We start from the raw sequence: 26,796 nt of genomic DNA, 5'->3' as shown, positions 1-26,796 counted from the left end.
CTCTAACTATAATCATTGGTCTTCATTATTGTTAACCCAAAGTGAATTTTGGTTATTCTATAAGACTATCAGTTTGGTGTTTGGCTAACTTATTTTGGGTATAGGACAGGACTGCACTAACTTATCGTGGCTCAATGTCTATGAACCAAAGTAATTAAGAATGATAATAGCCTTGGAAATTGCATTTTTTGAATTTATATATCTAGTTAGCTAATGTTATTAGTTTGTATCATAGATGGAAAACTCACCAAGTTTTTCCTTGAAAAGCTTGCAACTCAACAAGAGCAAAACTCGCCAAGTTTTTTGCTAAAAACATGTCGAGTAATCGACGAGTTTTAGCAAAAACTCGGCTAGTTTTTGGAAAACACTCACCTGTGCAGCGAAATCTGAGGTCAAACGCCCAAACATGTCATGTTTGATGCTAGTTTGCATTTGCAAAGCATTGTTTAGTCATTTTTGCAGCTCAAAGGCAGGGTGTTTAAGATATTTGTATTAAGTTGTATTTAGTTTGTTTCTTATATTTTAAGTTATATTTGTTAAATACTGTCAAGATGTTTGAGATAAGTTTTAGTTTCATAGGAGTTAAAATGCAGATTCTATATTTTGGTGGTTTTAAAAAATTCCAGACTTAGCCAAATTTAAGGTTCAGCCTGCCCTCAACAATGTTATCTCCCACAACCTGTCCTGGCTATTTGAGGCCAAATTGAAGCTAAAATGATGATTTTCTAATGATTCTAAATCATTTTCTAACAAATCACTTTATTCCAATTCTATATTCTTAAGTCCTAAATAACTTAGCTCAACCACTTGCTCACACCGAAGACGAGCATTACTTTTCAAGAGGGTAACATTGATCAAACTCACTTTCAAACTATTTTGCTATGATGCATTTACTTCTATTTTTATAGAAGCTATTTACTATGATGTATTCACTTCTAGTTTCATAGAAATCAACTACAATGATGTATTTACTTCTAGTTTTTTATAGAACCTATTTGCTACTTTGCTTCCCATCATCAGCAATCCGCATGAGAATCCAATTTTGTACCCACTTTGCATTTATATATATCTAAATTCTACTTGTTTCTTTTGTGTTCTTAACTCATTGGATGCATCTTCTCATTGAATTTTGTTTTAAAAAGGTGCTTTTAATTAAATTTAAGTTGTTTTTCGATTCTCGAGTTTTCCTCAAGTTTTGTTTTTTAAATAGCTTACTTTTTCCTGCAATTTTTTTTGTGGGGCTTGGTGAGTTTTTACCGAGTGAGAGTTTTATAACTATGATTTGTATGGATATATGTATGCACTTGTGATTACAAGGTTCTGTTGTTGTGAGGTTTTCACATCATCACCCCATTGCAATTGGGGATCCCCTCTTTTTTCTTTAGCAGTAGGAGTAGTGTTCCTAGGTGGTCTTGGTAGCAATTTTTAATTCTCCAAGCCGAAGAAATAAGTTTAAACAATCTTTGCCTATTAGAGAATCAAGTTTGTCATGGGTCTGAGTGAGTTGGGCTAGGATGTCAAGGACATGGAGTTTAAACCAAGAGATTTGTGATGACATGAGTTAATCATTAGAAATCCTCTTTCCAGTTTCAATTCTGACCATAGAAAGTTAGAAAAGGTTGTGAGAGGTAACAATGTTCTAGGTGTGTTGAACCATGAAATTTGACTTAAGTCTGGAATTTTCTGAAAACTCCCAAAATCTAGAATCTTTATTTTAACTCATGAATTCGATACCTATCTCAAAATCCTGACAATATTTATATAAAATATAACTTAAAGTTTATACTTAAAGGTTATATTTTGCATAAATCCTCTCGCCCTTTGAGATAAAGAAATTGACTTGAAGAGTTGGGGAATTAACTTGCAAATAAAGAATCCTAGCACTAGGTCAGAACCCGACCATGCCTTAGGATTCATAATCCCAATGACTCCTTAAATTCCACCCCTGTTAAAAGTGGGTTTCGAGTCCAAATTGATGAGAAAAGTGAGGAGAAAATGCAAAATGACTATTTTTAGATGAAAATTTCCCAAATTAAAAGAATCTCAAGGAAATGGTGGAATCTGCTCCTTCCTTGGGATTCTTAATCCCAACAGCTATGAAATTTCTGCCTCTTAAGCATGAACAAGTAAAGGCCAAACTTAAGATTATAAGTCAAAGAAAATACAGTCCAAAGATTAGCAGATCAACAAGGCATGAAAAAAATAAGCTTGAAGGCAAATAAGCAAGAGTGAGAGGTAACAAAGGATCCAAGAGGAGTGGAATCCACTGTCTTCTTGGGATTCCTACTCCCATGAGAGGTGAGATTTCCACCTTGCATTGATAAGAAAACGTGAAGGAAAAGCGGGGGTTGAGGTCAAATCCATGATTGGCGAAATGATGAAAGTGAGCAATGATCAACTAAAGCCAAATGTAGGGAGAGAAAGTGTTTTCAAGCCTAAGGTTCATGTCATTGAATGAAAAAGAATTGAGTGGGAAGCCCCAAGGAGAAGGCAGATTCCACCCTCTACTTGGGATTCATAATCCTAAGAGAGGCCAGAATTCTGCCTCTAGCAAATAAGAAACTCTCCCAATCTCAATCAAGTCCAAGACCAAAAGAAAGACAAAACACTTGATCAAAAGCACAAGATTGATAAGAATATAAAGATAAAGTGGTAATCCTAATGAGGCAAAATCTGCCTACCTCTTGGGATTCTTAATCCTAAGAAAGGTGAGAAGTCCGCCTACAATTGAAGGCAAAGTCCCAACAAGACCCTGAATACTTCCCAGACTTAAACACCCCACAAAATCAGAAGTAAGGCTGTGATTGGATGATTATTTGATAAGCAAAAACTTGACTATAATCTTAAATGTTTTTATTGGCCTGCAAGGGTGCAATTCAGCCTAATTTCTGTCATACCTCTTCAAGTTTCAAGTTGCCTATTTAAGAAGGATGTCAAGGTATTTTCACACCAAGACTAGAAGACTTACCTCTCCCTTTAGTAGTGAACTGACTTAAAAAAGCGACAGATTCTTCCTTCATTGGCAGTGATCTCAAAGGGTAAAAATCTCATCCTTGTTAGCAAGGTGATTCAAATGAGGCAGCGATGTAGGACTTATAAGGAAGAACTTTACTCAAAGTCAGAATGGAGGAGTGGTAAGAGAATTAATCTGGACATGTAATAGGCAAATTTAGAAGAAATTTCATTTCCAGTGAAGCCATTTTGTCAAAATCAGAACTTAGGATTTGCAACAAGAAAGAGAAATTTGGTCTTGGACTCAAGAAAATCCATGATCGAATGCCTCTTGCCTCCTTTTCCTGTAGTTGCAGTTTGAATCAAGGAAAACTCTAGATTGCCTATGTTTTGTTTATTTCCTATCAATTTTGTGATCTGCATGCAATTTCTCTTTTTTTTTTGGAAGTTAAATTTCGAAAAGGGAGAATTTGGAGAGCAGGAAGATGATGGCAAGGTCAAATTTAAGACTTTAAGGAAAGAACAAGTAGATGTTACAAGATCAATCTCAAGGACTTCGAATGAGAAGGAAGTTCAAAACTAGATTATCAAAGTGCAAATTCAAGTCAAGATCAAGGTGCAATCCAAGAAATCAAAGAATGAGGAGAACCAAAATCAGAATTTACTAGTGGAAGAACTTGTCAACCAACTTGAATTTCCTCCGAAACTCCAAGCTCATTTTGAAGGATCCAAGTGCATGAAGACTTCATCGCTTCAGGAAGTTCAAGGTTCAAGTTAGCAAGTGTAAGCAAGTTTAAGGTCATGGCAATGAGAAACTTTCCAAGAAAGATGGAGAAAATTTCAGAAGATGAATCAATTTGGGAATATGCCATTGCAATCAAAGGCTTGATAATACTAATTATCAAGAGATATTTTCTAATCACAAAAGAATTGATCAAGTCTACAAAATAAGGATGCCGAGGTGGTGCCTACTTGTCTTCAACCAATCAAGAAATTCCAGTTACACATGTTTCAATCATATTATGCTAAGTGTACTATTTTCTTATTGGTCCTTAAATAACGTCGTAATTTTCTTATTGGCGCATGCGGTAGTGCCTTCATGTAATTGGATGACAGGTTGGCAACCCTAATTATGGCTTGTAGCATGGCCGTTGATCTTGAATTGATCTTGGCCTTTCATTGTAATTGAACAACTATAGAAGGCCAAGGCTTCTCATTTGTAAAAAGATAGACATTAGAAAACGATAATTCTCTGTTATCATACTTTTCCATGCTTAATAATGATTAATATTGAATTGCTGTTTATCACTGTTGATAAATTGCTCCGCATAGCTTGTCTTCAATCTCTAGGATGGAAGTATGCTATTGTCCAACTCATTGCTTATAATGAACGCCCCTCTATCGACTCCATCTAATCTTTTGTAGACTATTTGATACACATTGTAATGTCCTTAATTCTTCCATGAATCTCCTTAGACCATCCAATAAAATAGTCTCCTTGGTCAGTGCCTCTTTCGCAGAAAATAAGTAGCATTATAATAAACTTAATTAGGATTTTATTGTTGTTAGATAGATCTTGATTTGTGAATGGATGTGCAGTGTAACAATTGTCTAACTTGTGTCCTCCATTTGGTTATTGATTCAACAACCAACGATTGCCCCTTCAGATGGCAATGGAGATTGGGTGAAGTTGCAGATGTTTATAATTTCTATCTTTAATGGTGAAGTTGGGTAATGTTTGTGTATTTTTACCTTAGTTACTAGATTCATGCCCTAGAGGTTGGATCTGGATTTGTGCTTGGATTCGTTTGAATTCTTCCAGATTGAATTTTTTTTCGGATTATTTTTTAATAATCGTAATGGCTTTAATTCATAGATTCATACCAAAATCATAGATTTATACTATGAAATGATTTAGTTTTAGAATTATGTATCTTTCTCTCATTTCTTAGTGTGTGTGTGTGTAGACACATGCACAAATCCTCCACGAATCATAATGGAGAAAAAAAAACATCACACAAATCCGATTCACTTGCCCGAATTGGATTTGTTTCACGAATCGGTAACTAAGTTTTTTACTTATTCTCTCACTTCACCAATAAATAATATAATTATACTAATTATCATTTCTATTAATTTTTATTTATATATTATTTATTTTCTCATTATATACTTGAAATTTTTATAATGTAATTCTATCTACTTAATAATTATTATAGTTATGTATTTTTTATCCTTATAATTATTTACTAAGTTGCATGGGTACCTCCCCCCCGGACCTGCAAAAGTTCGAACCGGTTCGAAGTTCTGGTCTGGTTCAATCTTGGTTTGACCAGGGTTCCAATTTTTGTCTGCTGGTTCGATCTAGTTCGAACCCGGGTGAACCAGGCCAAAAAAACTGAACCAAGTTTGAACCCAGTTTGAACCACAGGCTATTTGAGCCCCGTGGACGGCAAAAAAGTGCTTTTTTGGCAAAATAGAATTAAATTTCTCTTGTTTGAAAGTTGTGTTAAAGATTCAAGCATTCCCAACTGAATAATAAAAGAATGCTGACAAGTTACAAATACTCTCAGGCATCCAATTTCAGTTATTTGAAATTTCCAATGCTGGTTAGTGATCTTACCCTATTGATTGTAATGCATGCATGTTTATTTCGTTGAGTAAACTCTAGAATCCTTTTCTTTGTCATCTGCTCTATCCTGGAACTGAAAGCAAACCATCTGTTAAACTTAAAATATGTTATCTTTGTTATATGCTATTTTTGTATGATATTTATAAGTTTGAAGCAAGTCTGTCAAAGAGAGAACTCAGATTTAACTACATTCATTCGAAAGATTAAGGATACTAGTGTGGTTTATCTATTCTCTTTTTGAGGATATTATAGCTTAATTCATCCACAAACCCTCCCATATTAAGACGAGAGACTTTTAATTCTGTTATGCCTAAAAAATAAAATTTATGGTATGAGCACTATGACTATATGATGATAAGATCACTATGATTACAAGTTTATGGTGTTTTTGTTATTTAAATGTGTTTATGCTACTATGCTACATATTAATTCTAACTCCTACCTCATAAATATGTATATATACATATATTTTTTATAATTTTTATACGTTTTGTACTAACGAACCCAAACGAACCCAAACCCCTTTCCAAAATTTTGACGAACTTGCGAACCGGTTCTCAAACTTCGAACTTGGAACTGAACCCGAACCGGTAACTTAGATTATTTATTTATTTATATATAATATTATTCATAATGAATTTATTTATTATTTATTATTTATTTGTTCAATTGACTTATCTTTATTATTTGTTATTATCAAATGTCCTTTTGAAAAGGGGACATTGCATCCATTTGGTGCATAACAATCAGAACGGTAACTTTTTATTATTTTTAACTTTAAACATAAAAATGCTAAAGGCCCTTAAGTGAAGATTCCCTTGCAAATTCATTATATTATATTTATTTTTTAAAATTTCAGATACATTTTGTCTGTTTAAGTTGTATAATGCCATCCCAAAAATTTGTGAAATTTGTTGGCATCCTCATGTCCCCACTCCTGGAAACTCCGAGAAATGCTGCTTTTTAGTAATGTGGGATAGCTTAGTGATATTGTAACAAGTAGACTACCAGGTTTTGTTTCTGATAAAGATTTGTTTCATCTATCTAGAGCTCCTTGGCTGCCTTAGGCAAGATGAGAGCAGAAGTTGATTTGGTAAAGAAAAGGGCAGAAAGAGACAATCAAATTCATGGACAGGATTTGGAAGTTTGCATGAGAGCAAAGAACAATTCATGGATCATTTCTAGGATAAGTGGTGGAAATGAACTTTATATGGTTCTTGAAAAAGCTAGTGAGACACTTCTCTATGCATCTGATGCTGTGGAGAAATTTAGCAAGAGGTATGAAACTTTTTATAGCAGTATTGTACACTTGGGCTTTTATATCATCTTGATGGACGAGAATGTTCTTTGTTCTTTTATTTTATAGCTGTTCATTATGAATGTGTTACTCTCCTTATTTTGTCCACCGTTTCCTTCACATTTCTCCCACATTCAGTATTGGTTAGTAAAATTTATTATAGAACTATTTAAATAAGATTTCGATTCATGTATGCATATTGGTTCCGAATCGAAAATCCCACAATAAAATGGAAACTCTTGTGATTGCATTTCAATTTGTTTTGTAATGACTCTTGTAATGGGATCACTTTAGAATGCTTATATATAATTGTTTTTTTGTAGGTACTGCAATGGTGTATTTTCCTCGGACTAAACTGTTATAGTGTATGTTAGTTATCCAGTTCAGACAGAGCTACCTGTAAAGTCTTTCAATGGTAGTTCTGTAAAATAAAAAAGCTAGCCTTCGAAGTGTATTTTTTGAAGTTCAGGAATTCTACTTAATATAGAGAAGAATTCTTTGTGTTCATTATTTTATTTTACTAACAGACTCCATCATTAGTGCATTCATATGTGCATGTCAGAACTTAACATTTAGAGTTGCATTGCTTAGTCTGATTTTCTTTCCACATCCGTAGTGGTATCTCCGTTCTCCTGAATATGAGCACTGTGTTGAGTTACCCAATGGATTGGATTTTCATTTAGTTATTAAACTTTAAATTACCTTCTCATACATAGTAAGATAATGCCACTTCAGCAAGGATGTTATTGAAAATTCGTAGAAAATAAATATCTATATGGTAGAAAAATGACAGCTGAAGTATATGATATATGCACAATATTAAATAACAGAACATAATGGCAGAGCAATAAAACAGAGAATAGTAAGAGCAGAGCATAGAAGCCGCATACAGAGACAAAAGGAAAATGCACAAAACCCACTAAAAAACTGATTAACTTCTTCATCATTCAATTCATCTTCCGCATCATTTATCAGAAATATATTGAATGTATAAAATACACAAGGAGTGTAAAAAGGGTGCCAAAAACTAACTTGGATGTCCAGACTGAGCGCCAACATTTGGAAGCTTTGTAATTACAAACTTTGTAATAATTATTCAACTACCGTGGACAACTCTCACACCCATAGTTAACATGACTGAAAACTAACCCAACATTTATTGCTGACAACTTCATTTGCTTTACACATGTATAACATTCTCCCACTTGAAGCTAATGAAGAGGAGTCGACTAAAACTGAAGACATCAAATCACCACAAACATTTTAAATCTCTAAACAGCTCATGCTTTGCTCTTGACAATGTTTCCATGAGCATATCAGAGGGTTTTCATATGTATAGATCTTTTCCAAGTATAATTGTCATTCTTCCAACCACTGCCTAATCCAATGGTACCCATGTCAATGTTTTCGGTTTGTGAATGGAATGCTCATTTTTTGGCCAAATGAATGGCACTCTGTCACAATATAACACATTTGTCTTGTTTTACTCCCAACTCTTCAAGGAGTCATTGTATCCACAACATCTCTTTGCAAGCTTCTGTTGTAACTGTGTATTTGGCCTCCGTTGTTGAAAGCTAAGTTAGAAGGTTCAAATTTGAATTCGAGTTAGGCAACCATATAATTCAAATGAAGTTCAGCAAGGGTAAAAATTCAGAAAAAAAAACAAATTAAATTTGCCTATATATAAATTTTATTTATTTTTAAATATTATTCTTCCAATTAATTATTAAATTTTTAAAGATTTTTTATTCTCTCATTTTTATTTTTGCTTTAATTCTCTAGATAAAGTATTGAAGTATATTTTTAATATATAAATATATTAATTTTATAATAAAATAAAATAATTAATTATTTTATTTGTCACATTTGTTAAATTTATTTATTTGCTTTTACATTTGTTTTCTATTAATGGGTGAAAACAGGTTTTGTGGGGACCCGAAACCCCTTCCAATAGACAAAAGATTTCACATTGAGCCCCTAAATACAACTATGTTGAACAAGCCAGCAACACATCCACCACCCCTAAAAACAACATTGCTAGAAAAAAAGACGACAATTCAAGAGAAAACAAGATTAGAGCAAGGAGCTACCCAAGTGAGGACCAAACAAGACTGGTGGAGAACAGAGAAAGTGATAATACTTCCAATTTGCCTAGAGGGGAAAAAATCTAGGAACCCACATCCTGCACAAAACAAGGAAAAAGATAGGATTTACCTTGACCTCCCTTCTTATGGGAGCGTAGAGTCATGTCATAATTAGGAGAAGACTTAATATGATGTCTTCCAATAATTGGGATCCACCCCTCCTCAACCATGGAAGCCTTCTTCTACCAATTCTAAGGAAGAGACCCCAAAATAAGAGAAGAGCCTATTGTCACATAATCAATAGGAGGGTTTTCGACAGACCCAACAATATCTGAACAAGCAAAAGAGGAAATAGCAGTATTAATAGGTCCAATACTACTCGACCCTGCCTCCACCAACAAAGGGGACACAACAGTCACAACATCACAAACAATAGGCCTAGTAGAGCCAACCCCAGAAGCAGAACCAAGAACAATAGACGTAGAACCAATAGGCCCAACACTAGAACAAGCAACACCTCCCTTCTTTTCCTCCACTAATGGAGAAACAACAGTCCCATATTTTCTAGTAGGAACAGCAAAAAAACTAGAATTTACACCAAAAGATTGTAAACAAAACCAGCTGAAGTGACAACCAGAGGACCAATACGCATAATACGTTGGACAAAAGGAAACTCTTGTGCAACAATCTTGGAAAAACACTTCTTAGCAACGACATAGTGTTATGAAGAAAAGCCCTTCCACCAAGAAGAAGACTTTTTTGTCCTAACCCTTATAACCCACATTGGGCCACCAAATGACTTGTTTTAAAGCACTTTCGACATCTGAAGGGGAGCCCTTCATAGCCCAAATTTTGAATCCAATATCCTTCAGAATGTTGTAACATAATCATTCCAGGCAACCCCTTAGAGACATCTATCTCCAGAACGATCCTAACAAAACTAGAATGCATAATATCCAGTGATTCCTCATCTAGAAATCACCAAGAGCATTTTCCATAGCTTCCAAGAGACTCAACCCAAAATTAAAGAGGAAGATGAAAATGATTCAAAAGTAGGGGAGAATTTGGTGTACCACGATTTCACCATCAAAGGATAATGATTCGACCAAGGAAAAGACTGATCACATAGAACAACTTTCTATCCTCAACATTTTCAAATTGAGTAATAAAAAATCCTTAGGCCACAGGGAAAATATCAACATTACCAAATAAAATTAGTTCCCACGTAGAGAATGTCCACTCGTGCAAATTAGGAACACTCGGCCAAAGACCTTGGAACTGACAAATCACAACAAGATTATATGAAAAAGTGGTAGCCTCCACAATGTCTTTCACCACATTCTCTGCCAAATTAGTTCGGATAGGCTTTGAAACAGGGAAATGACCCTTTACTTTGAAACATGAGCCACCACCAATCTAGATCCAGCCAAGCCCTTACCAATAAAACTAGTTGAAACTTTTCCAATTGATCCCTTTGAAACCTTTCGAGGAGACCTAGTTGAAAATTTTCTAGCAAACTGACAAAGCCCAATTAAAGCCTTCCTAGTAGATGACAAAGACCTAGTAGGGAACTTTCTAGCAAATGACAGAGCCCCATTAAATAGAGATGCCCCAACAATGGACAAGTACCCAACAATAGACCAACACTAGTGGACAAAGCCCTAGTTGAAACTTGACCTACAGATGGCAAAACTCTAGCAGATAGCAAATCCCCCACCAAAGCCTCGTCAGAAGACAACTATCCTTCCATAGTCAACAAACCCTTAGCTAAAGAAACATGAACCCTAGTACTAGCACTAGCACCAACACCATCACCTGGGCCAACACCCAAACCATTTGCACCAGAGCTATCGACAACATTAACATACGACTGAACCTTATCACCAACACCCTCGCCAACACTTGAACTAGATGCTCCAGTGCCAACAACAACACCAACCATCATCAAAACCTTTGTGCCAACACCCAAATTGATACCAACCCCAGAGCCCACCATTTATTTTTATATTTGTTGGATATTAGCTTAAAATCTAAATTGATTGCTATAATGTGATATTTCAGTTTATTAAATTGTGATAAGAACTTATAGAATAAAATTAATGTTAACTTTAATATTTATATACTAATATTTCATTTTTGACAAGGCTACAACCTACAACACATTGGTATTTTGGAGCCTGCCCTTTGGGAGGTCTTTGATTAGAGTCTACTCGAACTTAACAAATAATAATTAATGGCTTCGACCCATTACCCATCAAAGAATTAAATATTTTCATAGAGAGAAAATTTAGGAATAGTAATTTAAGTCATTAAAAATAATAATTCTATTATTATATACCAAATTAACTAAAATGAAAATTTATAACATTTTAAAATCTATATCATTCTATTATTAAAACTTTAATATAAGAATTTAAATTATTTGATTCATAGATTACATAGTTGTGCTCGTGTGTGGCACGTGTTGCGCTTGTGTGTTGTAAATTTTTAGAAACTTTTAAAATAACATTTCTAGATGTTTTCTTTGATGAAAAAATATCAATTTTTTAGGATGAATAAAATGGAAAATTCTATGAAAATTCTATCTTCGTTTTAAGAGATATTTGAAATTCAAAAAAGTCTGAATTTCATGTTTCATATTCGTCAAATGTTTTGACTTAGGTTGAAATGGTTACTACTTCATGTAGTCTAGACACCCAGATAGTGTAGCCTTGCAAAAGTGTATAGATAACTAGTGGTGAACTTTTTAGTGTCCATATCTCCAGTGATTTACATTTATGCAACCTTTAAGCACAACATTATTATTACCAAAATATAAATAATGACTAGTACCCTTAAGATACCTCAAAATCCACTTTATTGCTTTCCAATATTGATTTGCACGGAACTATCTCACAACTCCCATGGAATGTGCAACATCTGGTTGAGTACTTACCATGACATACATGATTGCCAACAATAAAAGCATTTGGAATTTTACTTATTTCAATTTGCTATTTTTGTCATTATAAGGACACAAATCTCTACTCAATTTAAAGTGGGACTGAAGAAATGTACTAACTGATTTGGTATTCTGCATATAATTTGTTAAAATTCTATTAATTATATATTCCTTTTATCAACTATATTCTCTTCTCCTCTATTTCAACATAATTTTCATGCCCAATTTATGTTGTGCTCGACACAAATCTTTCATTGCAAATTGTTTGCCCAAATCCTTCTTCAATTGATTAATCATATTCTTATTATTCCAACAAGCAACATATTATCTACATACAATAATAATATAATGTACTTTTCTTTTTCATACCTATTGATATAGACACAATTATCAACTTCTAGCCTTTTAAAGCAATTTTTCAATATGAAATGATCAAATTTTTTATACCATTGGTGAGGTGCTTGTTTCAATCCATATAGACTTTTCTTCAACTTACAAACCAAATTTTTTACATTTTTCTTTGAAACGTTTTGGTTGCCCTATATAAATTTCTTCCTCCATTTCCACATGAAGAAATGTTGTCTCACATCTAATTGTTCACATTTCAAAATCTAGAGCAATGACAAGATCAAGAATAATTCTAATGCATGAAATTTAAACAAGTGAAAAAATTCAATAAAGTTTATACCTTCTTTTTAAGGAAAACCTTTCATCACCAACCTTACTTTGTATCTTTCCTTTTTCTTGTTACTCTCATGCTTGATCTTGTATACCTATGTGTTATGTAGAACCCTGTTTCCTTTTGGAAGCTCTACCAACTCACAAGTTAATATTTTTCAACAAGGAGTTCATTTCTTCTACCGTTGCTTTCTTGCATTCTTTACTATGCTCATCTTCACAAGCTTCCTAAAAACTAACAACTTCACCTTCATTAGTTAACAATATATAGTTTGAGGGCATATAGTTTTGTGAAGGCTTATGAGGCCTAGAAGATATGTGAAGCAATTGTTGTTCAAGTTGAATTGCTTGTAAGGGCTCTGACAAGATTTATTGTTGATCCCTCATTTTTCTCTATTTCATCATACTTTTGATCTTGTTGCCCATTTTCTTGCATCGTTGGGGCATTTTCTTATTTATCTTTAATATTGTGCATGTATGATACACTCCAACTGTCATTTTCTATCATCTGGTATTTGAGCTAGGAAAACTCTCTTTAGCTCCTAATTTCCTATAGCTCTCTTGAACATCTCTAACTCATTAAATATAACATCTATATTTCTAATGATCTTATGTTCGATTGGATCCCATAAATGATAGCCAAATTAACCATCTTCATATCCCAAAATTAGGCATTTAGTAGATTTATTATCTGACTTAGTTCTACTCTCTTTGGTAATATGTGCAAATCCTTCACATCCAATTATTTTCAAGTGAGAATAATTTACATTCTTGCTAATCCAAACTTCCTTAGGGATGCCACCATCCAAGGTTGTAGTAGTAGATCAATTTATGAGGTATCAAGTTCTTATTGCTTCTACCAAGAATGTTTTTCCAATTCAAAGTTTGACAACATATGTCTCACCTTCTCCATCATAGTGTGATTCATTTTTTTCATAGTCACATTTTTTTGATGAGTAAGGGGCATTGTTTCTCATTCTTTATGCCAAACCTATTATAGTAATCCTTTAATTCATTAGAACAATGTTCTCCACCATTTTGTTTTCTCACACTTGAGCAATTTATTAGACTCTCCTACAACATGAAACCTCTAAAATATCTTGAATATCTCATTTTTGTTTTTCATAGGGTAGGCCGAAAATCTTTAAATGAGACATAGTATGAGGTCCCTTCTAATGATCTAATGTTTACTAGCAAAATACATTAGAATGTTTCAACTCTAATTAATTTATTTTCCTTTCATAACCACCTCTAAGAAATGAAACCCTTTGTTGTCTACTATAAATACGATGCTCAAAATGGTGGAGATTATAAGATTTCAAAGTTAGCAACAATTTTTTGTCCATGAGGATTTTTATGCCCTTCTCACTCATATGACCCATGCACTTATGGTACAAATTTGTTGGAATTTTTTCTTTTGCAGCAATAAAAATGTCAGAAATCTTTGATATTGTACTTAATGTACATAGTGTTCCCATCTTAGATTATCTAGCAATGTGTAATGCACCTTCCCTAATTTTCTAGCCACTTTTTCTAAAACTTGTGGAGTAGCCTTCATCATCCAAACATCCCATAGAGATTAGACCTATACGCAACTTTGGAACATGTCTAACCCATCTCAGTAAAATATTTTGTCCATCCTCTGTCTTGATTTAGACATCACCCACTCCAACAAAATTACAAAAATGATTGTCTCTCAAATGCACACTACCATAATTACAACAATTATGTATAATAAAGTTATCTTTATTTGAGGTTATATGGCGAGATGTCCCAGAGTCAAGGATCCAATCAATGCTACAACTCGAAGTGTATAAATATGCATCTTTCATTGAATTCCTAAATAAATTCTCATTATCTTGAACTACAATTATGGTCTCACCTTCTTTTTTGTTGGTTGATTTCTTATTTGCATTGGCTAATTATTTATCCTTTTTCTCTCACTTCAAGACTTGACATTCCTTTTTCACGCGTCCTGGCTTTCCACAACAATAACAAGTTAATCTGCCCCCTTTTTAATTTTGATCTACCTTTTGACCTTGAGCACCCTTAATGGTCATGATCAATTTTTCTAACATGATCAGTTGTAGTTAAGGCTTTTCCTCCTTGGTTTTCTTTGATAGATTTTCGTTGTAGCTCTACATTCATTAAGTCGTTGCAAACATCATCATACATCAAGGTTGATATTGGTGCAAAAGTGCTTATGACTAGAATCAAGCTCTCTGAACTGTTTGGCATGGAGCACATTAGTAGGATGATTATAATCTCACCATCCAAAGCAATTTTAACATAGATAACTTGTCTAGTGATTATATTGAGGTCATTTAAGTGCTCTCCTATAGAAGCACCCTCCATCTAGAGGTTGTATAATTTCTTCATTAGGAAAACGTTGTTGAAGTTGTATTTTTCTTGTACAAATCATATGACATTTTTCATAACTCTTATGTTGTCTTCTCTCCAACAACATTAAAATACACATTTTTAGCCATGTATTGACAGATGGTTGCAATGGTCTTTCTATCCATCTTTTTCCAATCTTTATCTTACATTGTTGTGGGTTTCTTTAATATTCCCTCAATTGGCTAATATCAATCCTTTAGAATCAGTATATCCTCCATTTGATATTCCTATAAGGCAAAGGTAGCCCCATTTAACATCTCCATATCACTGACTATTGCTATCTCCATTCCAGTCACCAAACCACTTCAACTAACTCTTTGCAATCTTCTAGGTACCTCTTACCTAAACTGCTCTCTAGCAATCCTTTGTGTTTTCTTGCTCTTGTCCTCACTTGAAAAAATAACTCACTACTATAAACAGTCTTTTGCCACACACTTCGCCTAGTTCTTTCGACTTTCCTAGATCTTTAACCCAATTTTCTTAATCTACTTAACTGCTAAGAGAGATTTGGATGCACTAAGATATTATTGTTGTAATAGCTTTTGTCTTTGCAAGTGAAACATGACTGATTCATCTTATGTTTCTATGAGGTAAGAACACAACTGGTTTTCTTGACTCAAATACTAGTTGATAGAAAGTGATAGCTAAAGTGTATGATATATGCACAATATTTAATAACAAAACAGAATGGAAGAACAATAAAACAAAGCAAGAGTAAGAACAAAGCATAGAAGAGGCATACTAAGTAAATTTGAGAATGTGCCAAACCCACTCAAAAACTGAGTAACTTCTTCATCATTCAATTAATCTTCAGCATGACCCCTTTATCAAAAATATATTGAATGTATAAAATACAAGAGCAGTGAAGATTGTGCACCAAAAAACAATTTAAAAAATCCAACCTAGGCACCAACATCTAGAAGCTTGATGATTACAAAGTTAGTAATAAATACTTCAACTACTAGTAGACAATTGTCACTCACATGGTTAGCATGAGTGAAAACTAACCCTACATCTATTGTTGACAAGCTCATTTTCTTTGCACATATATATGATGTACCTTCCAAACATATTGTGCAACAATTTATTTTCATTCGAAATCTCAAGTTTTCTTAAACAAAACTTCTATCTAGAATTTGATTTTTAGTGAACCAAAATATAATTATTTGGGAAAAAATCTTTACACAAACGAACCCAAAAGTTCTATTACATTCTAATGTATTGTGGAAATCTTATAGCTCTACTTAACAATTAGCAGATGAGCAAACAAGTGATTAAGCATAATCTAGATAATGTTGAAAATCTAAATGCTAATATTACATGTACATGGTATTGTCAACCTTCCAAATGCTATGTATAGTAGTAAGCATTCATCTTAGTTCTATGTCTTCTTAAAACAAATCTCATGCAAAATTTTAAATAATAACAAAATAACAATTTTCTTCAAGTTTCAAAGATGGGGATGAGGTTGGTGGCTGAGTTTCTAGGATGACAACGTTTTGGCCAAATTTAGGGACAATAAAGGGAATAGCTATAGAAATCTGGGAAATCTTAAAATATATAGAGAAATTTTATCATTAAGATTAGGAGTTCAATGATATATGAAATAAAGATTAAGATGTGTATATTGAACCCCTAATTATAGATGTACATTAAGGAAAGAAAAAGAGGGACCTCCAAATACAACTTTTAAAAATGCCCAAATTAGATTAGCACCACCCAAAGTGGATGCAAGAGGTGTCACTGTTAAAGCTAACTCCTTATCCAAGATGTATACTCAAATGATCTCTTTCTATAGGATGTTATTTTCTTGTAATGGTGTGTTATTAATTGGTTTGGTTAATTTCTTATTAAGTGCAAACTAATTATAACTAAGTATGTGAGAAGATCATATTTGATACATCAAAATAAGTGCTAGAAAATGAAAAATGAGGAATCAAACTCATCTTGAGGGCCAATAGGAATGGCCAATTCAAATCTAAAAAATCATTGTCAGATGGTGATAGGAACTGGAGCAAAGCTAGATCTGGGATCCTAAAATTGAAATATGCTAATCCTAGAAATCTAGAGGCCTCTAGTAAAAGATGACCTAGAGTGTCAAGGTTGAATTGGGACAAGGACGATCTAGGTTGAGGTCAAAGTTGACCTCAACCTACTTTGCACAAAAAAAAAAAGAGATCTAAAATGTTCGAGAAGAGCTTGAAACTGTAGTTTCAAATTTTGAATTTTCTTCTCTAAAAACTTATAGATATACTCCTAGACACGAAATTATGGAATTTTTTGGTGGAGAGGGGTTTGCCTTGGTCAAGCTTCCATTTAGGAATGAAATAATGCATGAGAATCCTGGGTGTAATGGAAATCTTGCATCATCCAAAAATATTTATGTTGTCATTTTTCAATAGGGTTATTTTAGTACAGAGTTACTATTTGTGAAAACATACTATTTTTAGTAAGCAGGTCATACATTCTCAGAATGTTATGTTTTCATAGGTGGAGATTCATCTTAGTCATATTAGTCTTCCATTGGAGTTCCATCGTCATACCATATGTATTGCATAAGTGATTGAGGTTTTTGGGTACAAAACCTTTGAGCTCAAATTTGAAGGCCTCAGAGGATTTGAAACAAGGTCGTAATCGAGTTGATTGGCACTTGTGCATATCAAGCGTTGTAGTACAAGAGCTGACAATTTTGAAAAGTACATATAGTTAAAAATTGGAGCTCATATGCAAAAGTTATGGTCTCCAAAAGTTGGGGTATCTTAAAAAAAATGGTCGACCCTATGTAATAAATTAGAAATAATTTTTAGTTAGGGTTTTGTCAGCCTCAAGGGCTAGGGTTAGAGTTTAGGACCTTCTCAACCTATTAAAAATTTCATATATAGGGAATATCTATAGTGATGTCTAGGCAATTGTGGGTAATAGTCACAACTTTGTCTTCTAGATTGTTGTAAGGAAGGCACCCATGTAGGTTTGCATATTGTAATTTTGAAATCTGTAATTCCACATTTGTGAAGATAATAAGAAGCCCACTTTTTGTTCTTGCAAAAAAAATATTGTTCTCTATTTCTATGTGTATTTGTGGTATTTAGGGGAGCACCATTCATCAAGTGGTATCAGAGTAGGAGTTTCTAAGTGTGTAAACAAATCACCAATTGTGAGGCAGTTTGCACCAACATTGTGGTATGGGCTGAGCATGTAGACAAATCACCAATTGGGAGAAAGTTTACTCTAGGGTCTCAAAAAAGTACAAAAATGACTCCATGAAGAGAGCATTGTGTGAGAGGCTTTACACATGAGAGTTTTAGAGCCCTGCAAAGATAAATGCAAACATTTCAAGAATAGATGCGTAGAGGGAAGAATCTTGTTGTAAGAGATGAAAGTGATGATGAAAGAGAAGCTGGTCAAGAAGAAGAGTAAGTTCTAACCCCAGAAGAGGAATTTTTTTAAGGGTCATTTCAAAGATTAGAAAAGACCTAAGTTTGAGGTTCCCACATTTTTTTGGAAAATATTAACCTAGAGGAAATGATCGATTAGATCGATGAATTAGAGAACTTTGAGTATGAAGATATTGAGATCTTGATAGGATAAAGTTTGTGAAGGCCAAATTGAAGGCTCATGTGAAGTTCCAATGGCAATATTTTCAATTAGAGCCAAATAGAAGAGGGAAGGAAAAAATCACAGGGTGGGATCAAATAATGGCTAAAATGAAGTGAAAATTCATTCCTATGGATTATGAGCTTGAATTGTTGAAGAAAATGCAAGGGTTAAAGCAGTTGGGAAGATTTGTATACATAAGAGTTCTACCGAGTTCTTATCATAGCTATCAATGTGAAAGATGACAAGGAGAAAGTTGCCCCTTATCTTAGTGGATTGAGGCCAAGCATTCAGGAGGAATTAAGTTTGGTCCTAATGAACAATATTGAAGAGGCATACCAATTTTCAATAAGACTTGAGAAAAAGTTGAACAAGAAGTTTAATAACAAGAATATTGGTAGAGGTCATGGTGGAAGATCTAGCGGATAGTCTTATGGAGGCATAAATGAAGATTAGAACACTACTAGATTTGTGCCAAAATTGTGATGCTAGGCCGTCGCAATTGCGACACCCACCTGTCACCCAAGTGACAAAACCATAAATTGACTCTTGTCAAACTTTTGCTAAATAGTGACAACAATGGGTGTCATCACATTTGCGATGGATAGAACTATCATAACTTGGAAGAAGGGGCAAGAGGTCATGTTGACGTCATCGCAATTGTGACACTACACCATTGAAATTATGACATATTAATCTTACAGTCCTTTATTGCAATTGTGATGTTGTGTGATAGTTCTTTTATGGAAGCAACGTCTAAATGTCAACACTATCTGTTATAGTTGCAATAGATGTGCTATGGGAGTGACTACTATCCATTAGAACATGTGGTCACAATTGTGACGGATAATTGAATTATTAAAAAAAATAGCTTCTTGTACATCCCATATAACTGAAATGTCGTATACAAGAAACTTTCTTGCCCCAACATGGTAAAGGTCTTGCAAATTATAGTGAAAAACACAAAGATTTTATCACAATTGAGACGTTATTTCCTCCAGCTGATATACAATATAAGGAGCTTGCAAGGAAGAATTTCAGCTCTTTTGATCCAATATGTTCATGGATTTTTCTTTTCCCCATAAAATACTTAATTTGTTGAACTTGTGTACTCATGCCGATGACCTTCTGCAAGAACAAAGAAGTCTAATTAGGTATTTCTTTTTGAATATTCTATTCATGATATGGAGAAATGAAAATATATGCAATTTTTTATGCTTTGAATTGAACACCATAATCTAAACTTAATTTGTTTATGTGATTTTACTTTATTTAATAGAGGTATTATGAAAATCCAAATTTGGAATGAAAATATAGTGTAGAACTACCTGTCTAGCTCCTGTTGAATACAATAGTCCACTACCAGTTGATGCAAAATTTATACTAGTTGAAAATTTTCCCTTTGGCTTTAGAAAGGAATGAGGGAAGTGAGGTAGCCCCAAGAAAGATTTCGTTGCAATCACAAGTTACAAAAGTCAACATGAAGGAGTAGTATTGACAAGTTACACAAGAACACAGAAACAAAAAAACACCAAACAACATGAAGGATGAGTATTGACAACATTGTTTAGAATTGTACACCATCAATATAAAGAAAAAGCATTGATAAATTTTGTGTCAATATTTCCATCTAAGTATTTGGCCGATACTTAGAGAAGAGAAAATGTTCAATTCAAAATATTGATAACAAGACATAACTAACCAAATTTAGAGAGAAATCTTGACACCATTATGAACTGTAGAATTTCATGAAAATTAATGTCTTTGTCAATATTAACTGAAGAATTCATCATGACATTTAAAAAAAAAATTCTTAATAGAATTTATCATCTATCCTTATTTATTTTATGATATACTCACTGTGATATAAATGGATTTTTCTTTTCAAAGTTGTTTAATCAAAACATCTTTTGATTTAAACATATATAAATTCATGGTATTATAACCTAATCCAGTTACTATGTTTTACAATTATATATACCCAAAATGAAAATAGAAAGACCTTGTAAACTTGAACCTTATTTGGTATAGCATTATGAACTTAGTCAAAGACACAAATCCGCTCTAATATTCTGCCTACTTGGATGAATCGTATTTTGGCATACTAAAAACAATTTATTGTTAAATTCAATTAGAAATGCTGAAGAAAAATCGACCATTGTTGAAGCGACCAGTTGAATAGTGAAAAAAAGAGACACCACATGGTTGAAAGTTTGTTGTCACAGTGCTGTTAGGAATGAAGTTGTCGGTGTTAGCATCTCCTAAAGAGTCCCCAAACATGTACATATTTTTGGGTAAGCCATCACTGTAAGGTGAATGAACTATTTGCAAATCGAGGCCTCATGCTAAGTTCAAGCATAGATTTTGAAAGCTTACTATTATGTATTATTAATTTTTTTGAAAACTTACTATTATGTATTATTAAATATTTACTATTATTTATTCTTAATTATGGTTTAAGATCATTCTTGCCCTTGAGCCATAGACTTTGAGCCATTTAGCCATACATGGAATTTTCTTCAAGTAATTGAAAGCTTCGAAGAAAATAAAGATAACAAAAGCCTTTGGGTATATTTCTCCTTTATTTACTCATAATTTATCAACCAATTTCAAGTCTTTGTATTTTGTTGTCATGTATAGGGATCATGATGCAACAAAGAGAGAAACCAAACATATGTACATATATCAAGGTGTTATGTACACATCTGAATACCCTTAGTATATATACATCCATTTCCAATTCTTATTTATCAAATCAAGTTTAGGCACTTCAAAAGTACCCAAAATATGTCCAAACCCTAAATATAATTTATATTTATTAACTTATTGGATTGGAAATATTTTAGAAAGCTGGGCACTTTACCTTAAGTTCAAGATATGTCACATGTTTTTATTCTCCAAATAGTTAAAATCATTTTTGATAAAGGTAATAATGCATGCACCACGTACATTGATTTTCCTCATAACCATGATATGCATTCGAAGACTACCTCATGCATAGCAAACAATTGATTCCATTGAACCCAAAATATTTGAAATGCATGGTACAAAAAATGTTTGGATGCAAATTGACTACATAGGCTATAATATATGAAAGAATAATGCTACAAGATTTTGAAGAGGAGATAAGTACTTGCTGAGATGCCCAATCATCTTCATTTAGATTAGATCTATTTCTTGCACTTCTTGGAGACCACATGATTCCATCTAGCAAGCCATTGATTTTATTTTGCTTGTAATATTAATATGGATAACTCTCTCCACCCTCTTTCTCCATACATCATCTCATCCATCCTATATACATCATAAACTAAGAAATGAAACATCTAAATTCCCTATTAACATCTAAAATTCATTCATTCTATGAATAACATGTAACATTCATGAGCTACCTTAGTAGATTAAACTCTACCCTCATGTAGTCTACTTGCCAAATAGATCACTAAATTTGAGGCAATCCCATAAAAAGTCATTCTTTCAAATACTTCATACACTGCAAAAAAATTTCATAAATCAATGAGTTTGACTTAAAAATGTACACATGAATTCTAATAGCAATATCATAATTTGACGCAATTCAAAGAATATTGCCTACTTAGCATGAATCTATCAATTAAAACTCCACAAAAGACCTTACAATTAACTACACTTGCTAATGCAAAATTGTACATGTGAATGACATCATACCATTGATTTGATAAGTTTGTGAATGTCACTTTGAATGCTCCACTGATGTCGTATTCATATGAATTGAGATTTCATATTGAATTGTGACATCCTTCTACATTACCTGAAACCAAGAGATTCACACAGTTAGTTGTCATGCAATCAAAGGTTAATATTGAGCTTCATTTGGTTTCAAGAATATTTTAATATTCTCTACTAATAAGGGCCAACCATGTGAAGGTGGAGCTCATTTGCCCCCCCCTCCTCCTCCCAACATCTAAATTCCTCGTTAACAGCTAAAATTTAGTCATTCTATTAATAAAATGTAACATTCATGAATTACCACATGATAACATTCGTTAACACATAAGTTTCATTAGAAGATTCACATTAACATTAAAACATAAGATTCTTTAGAACATTCACATGAACATTCAATAGAACATAAATAAAACATCTAGACATAAACATTAGTCATTATCAAATAAGTTACATAAGTTCACATGAATCATTTTTTTTTCTTTTTCTTTTTCTTTTTTGTCCTTCACTATATTGTTGCAGAGGCATATCCATGTCATCATCGATATTTCTTCTCACCTGTGGATATGCACTCATTGTCCTTTGCAAAGGTGGGTCCTTTGCAATAACAAATAAAAGGGTTAAATTTTAAAAAATTGAGACTTTAAAGATTTTAAAGAACATTGTAGTGCTCTTTACCTTGTCCAACCACATCATCTTGCCTGCCATCTTGGACCTCAACATGCATATCAGGAGCAACCTTTGCATCCCTTGCAAATGCAATACACGATGTTTTCTTAATCCCAACACATATTATAGTTAAATTTGTATTACTGCACCAAATTCAATTTAAAATGTTTACTTGTATTAATAATTCATAAATAAAAAATCAAATAGAAAATATATACCTTGAGTACTACGATCAACATTCAAATTGACACCTCCACTATGCTTGACTGATGTATTAGGATTGGCAGGCTGCAATCCAATGTAAATAATTAGTGCATTTATAAACAATATATACATATAAATACATGAAAAATACAAAGAAATGCTAATCATTAATTTTAATACATATAAATATATTCACTTTAAAGTTTTAAACAAATATATAATCATTGTTTCCTTACTTAAAATAAATATAATGACTTATATTTTTGGACCTTAATATCAAATGCAGTAATTTCTAAAGTATTCAATTTAAAATAAAAATTAATTGACTTATTTACATCATCGATAGATCCAGTAGAAGAACCTTGTACACTCATTTCCCAGAGTCATTCATCCATAGGTGTATAGCCTCATCTGAAGGCTAATTTATTTTCCTCTTTAGAAGTTTTTTTTTAAAACTCCATGGCCTACATTTTTTCTTGGTATCATGAATTTTATGTTGTAATCAATTTAATAAAAGACCAAATTGTTCACAATTTATAAATATTTGCATATAATTTTTTATTTATTTATACTTACAATTTGTGTAGCAAGTTTTGAATATCCACTCGAGCCGATCTTGTGCTGCCCATGCTTCTCTTTTCTTACTTTGGTTGCCTTTAATGTGTCCAGAAACCCATGTGAAGTTTGAAATATGTTAGATCACATAAGTATTAAGAGTAATTATTACATAATTTCATTCTTAATATTATGATATATACTCTCTTTCCTTAGGTGGCATGATTTCTCCATCATTTATTTATTTTTTCCTCTGTGGCATCCTTTTAAAGATTCTCCCACTCAATAATAGGAATATAGGGGGACCACTCATAACAAGGGTTCTTTCTCATTTGGGTCCTATAGTTGTACCTAATATACTTCAAAGCTTTGCCCGCTTTCTCAAGGAGCCTATCTTTAAAAGATGTTGGGTCCAAAAAGTGTTGTCATGACATCAATCAGTTTATCCTTTAACTCTTTCATTTGCATATTCCACCTTTTAAGAAAAGAAAAAAAATGTTAGATTCATAAATGAACTAAAGCTACCTTTTAATTTACTTGAAGACATTGATCAAAGGAAACATGATCAATCAATGAAATCAAAATATGATATCCTGTGCATATGGTTAGCCCAAATATTCACACATTCATCATTAATTTTTTCAAAAAAAAGATCATTCCTTGCAAAATAATAATGAGATTTTTAGTTATTGCAAGGGATTGCACGGGAGGTTAGTGCATTTGATTATGATTATAAGATTGTATTGTAAAAGACATGATCAATCTTTAAAGTACTTGGAAGTTGCGCTACTCTTAAGGGAAGACCAACTTCATTGTTAACGAGAAATTGATCACAAATTTTTATTGTTGTTGTACATCTAACATAGGTACACCCAGGAATGTCCTCATCACCTCCTACATAAAATGAATCCAATATTACAAAATGCTCCCTAAGAAATAATATTTCAAGTGAAATAAAAAAATGAAAAATGAGAGAGAAAAAGAGGAATCTACTTACGAATAGGCATTTCCACCACATCTGTCACCATCCTATGTGTTGCCAAATTTGTAGTCAACATTGCCTCTTTGGTTCTATTCCTTGTAGTAGGTGGTGTAGTGAACATAGGATAAATGGTAGGAGCTCAAAAATGAGATTGTTAGAACACAATAGGATAAGATTGTTGGAGCTATTAAAAATATATTTATCAAGCAAAACACAAGTGTAAGATAAAACATGCGATGTACTTGAACCACTTGAAGTATCATCCTCTAGGGTATCACCCTTGTACATTCTCAACATCCTATGTAAAAATAACACATATGCATTTTATTTAATGACATGAATAAAAGAGTATACTATAAAAATTGTTATTGAACTTTTATTATCATTAAAAACTACATTAATACTTACTGTTTATGTATGAACTAGGTGCATCGACTCATCCTCTGCCTATTGTATTTTAGGAGTCTGAGGTTGAGTTGATGCCAATTTCTTTAACCTTATTGCTAAAGTATGAATCACCTTTTGCACTATAGCCACAAGATCAACACTGACACAAAATCAATAATGAATTCATCATGCTCATCGTGCGACTCCTTGTCGAGTACTTTTTCCTTTTCCTTTTCCTAAATAGCACTTTTTTGTGAGAGAAAAATTATTAGTGCTATATTTAAAATTATATGCATTAACATATTTCTTGTATCTAATTTGTACAACAACAATGAGTTTTACTTGTCAGGAAGAAGAAATCCTGTGAGAACTATTGCCGCCGTGCGTATCCTATGGCTATTGATCCATACTATAGCCTTGTATTTAAAAAAATCATTGAGATATGTTGAAACATGTGTTATTATTCTAAGTTAGCAAAATAAATATAAAAATTTAATGGTATGTTGGATTCATTGATTGGAGTTGATTTTAAATGTGCATAGTACGTACCACCTCACCCATGATAGTGGCTTTGTTTGTATCTATGTGATTCAAATTATAATCAATAAGAAGCTCTTTGCCTCCACATATTGATTTTATCACACATATAAATACATGATTCCCTCGTGCGCCTCAAATATAAAATTGGGTCGCTTCTTAGTTGACATAAGTTCTATACTATTTATTAAACCTGCAATATTCCTTGATGCTTTTGGCCTTCCGTTAATGTATATAACTACTATTTTACTTTATTCATTAACTTTTTATTGTATATAATTTTCTGAGAGTGCATACCTACACATACTTTTTTTTATATCTAACAATCTACATCCAACTATTATAATCATAGAAAGGTCCAACATACTCCATCAATTCAACATCCTTGTTGTAAGAGACCTTTATGCCATCCATGAAAAAATAGGCCCAAACCATGTAATGAGGATAGTGTTATGCGATACATCCTCTCTCGAACACAAAAAATAGTTTTTATTGGAGGAAGTTCATCGGGGACCCATTATTTTTGTAGATGTTTGCACCTAAAGGGCACATCAGAGTCACCTTCACTCTCATCATCATAAGAACATGACTCCCCTTGAGAAAGGAAAAATTTCATGTGCTTATTGAATTTTTTTCTGATATTTTGACCTTGAATCAATCTCCTTGATTTAAACATACTAAATGTCTCACTTTCTTCTTCAATTCCTACATTTTCCTCGCTTGAGGAAGAAAAAATTGAAAAATACCTATTCGCTAGTACTTGCACTCCATAAAATAAGAGAGATATGAATCAATGAGAGATATATTACAAATGGTAAAAGCCATTAATCTATATGGGGTGTACTAACTACATGAAAGGGCTTTAGGTTTCTGCAATAGTAAATCAATTATCTTATGTTAGCTAAAAAATTCATGATACATATACTCAAAATTAAATCAACTATTAGTATCAAATATGAATTATAAATAGTAAAAGGTACATGACAAGTTAATCAAATTAATCATTGATCTATCAAGAACTGAATATTAAATAGCATAGGCATTGATCACATAACTATACATTTCATTCTTCTCATTGATAATCAAACCCCCCTCCAGTGTTAGCTAATCAAAACCCCCCGTCATTGATATTATTCTTCATCCATCTCATCATTAATATCATCATCATTGTCAACATTA

At 32.9% G+C, this 26,796-nt stretch overlaps 1 protein-coding gene across 3 annotated transcripts in view; it reads left to right on the top strand.

Annotated features, from left to right (window-relative positions):
- Nucleotides 1-7,619, top strand: part of LOC149575304 (vacuolar fusion protein CCZ1 homolog B-like) — a 132,776-nt gene extending 125,157 nt beyond the window's left edge. For all 3 annotated transcript variants that reach the window (XM_089815080.1, XM_089815082.1, XM_089815081.1), the window contains exons 10-11: nt 6,633-6,862; nt 7,205-7,619. In XM_089815080.1, the coding sequence (XP_089671206.1) occupies nt 6,633-6,862; nt 7,205-7,235 (261 nt within the window). In that variant the 3' untranslated portion in view covers nt 7,236-7,619. The remainder of the gene's footprint in view (nt 1-6,632; nt 6,863-7,204) is intronic.
- The last annotated feature ends 19,177 nt before the right edge of the window (nt 7,620-26,796 follow it).

The sequence above is a fragment of the Cupressus sempervirens genome, chromosome 2, assembly GCF_028749045.1.
Source record: "Cupressus sempervirens isolate cs-2001-9-10 chromosome 2, ASM2874904v1, whole genome shotgun sequence".
Lineage (NCBI taxonomy): Eukaryota > Viridiplantae > Streptophyta > Pinopsida > Cupressales > Cupressaceae > Cupressus > Cupressus sempervirens.
The sequence above is the reverse complement of the archived record's forward strand: the minus strand, read 5'-3'. Positions and strand labels throughout refer to the sequence as shown.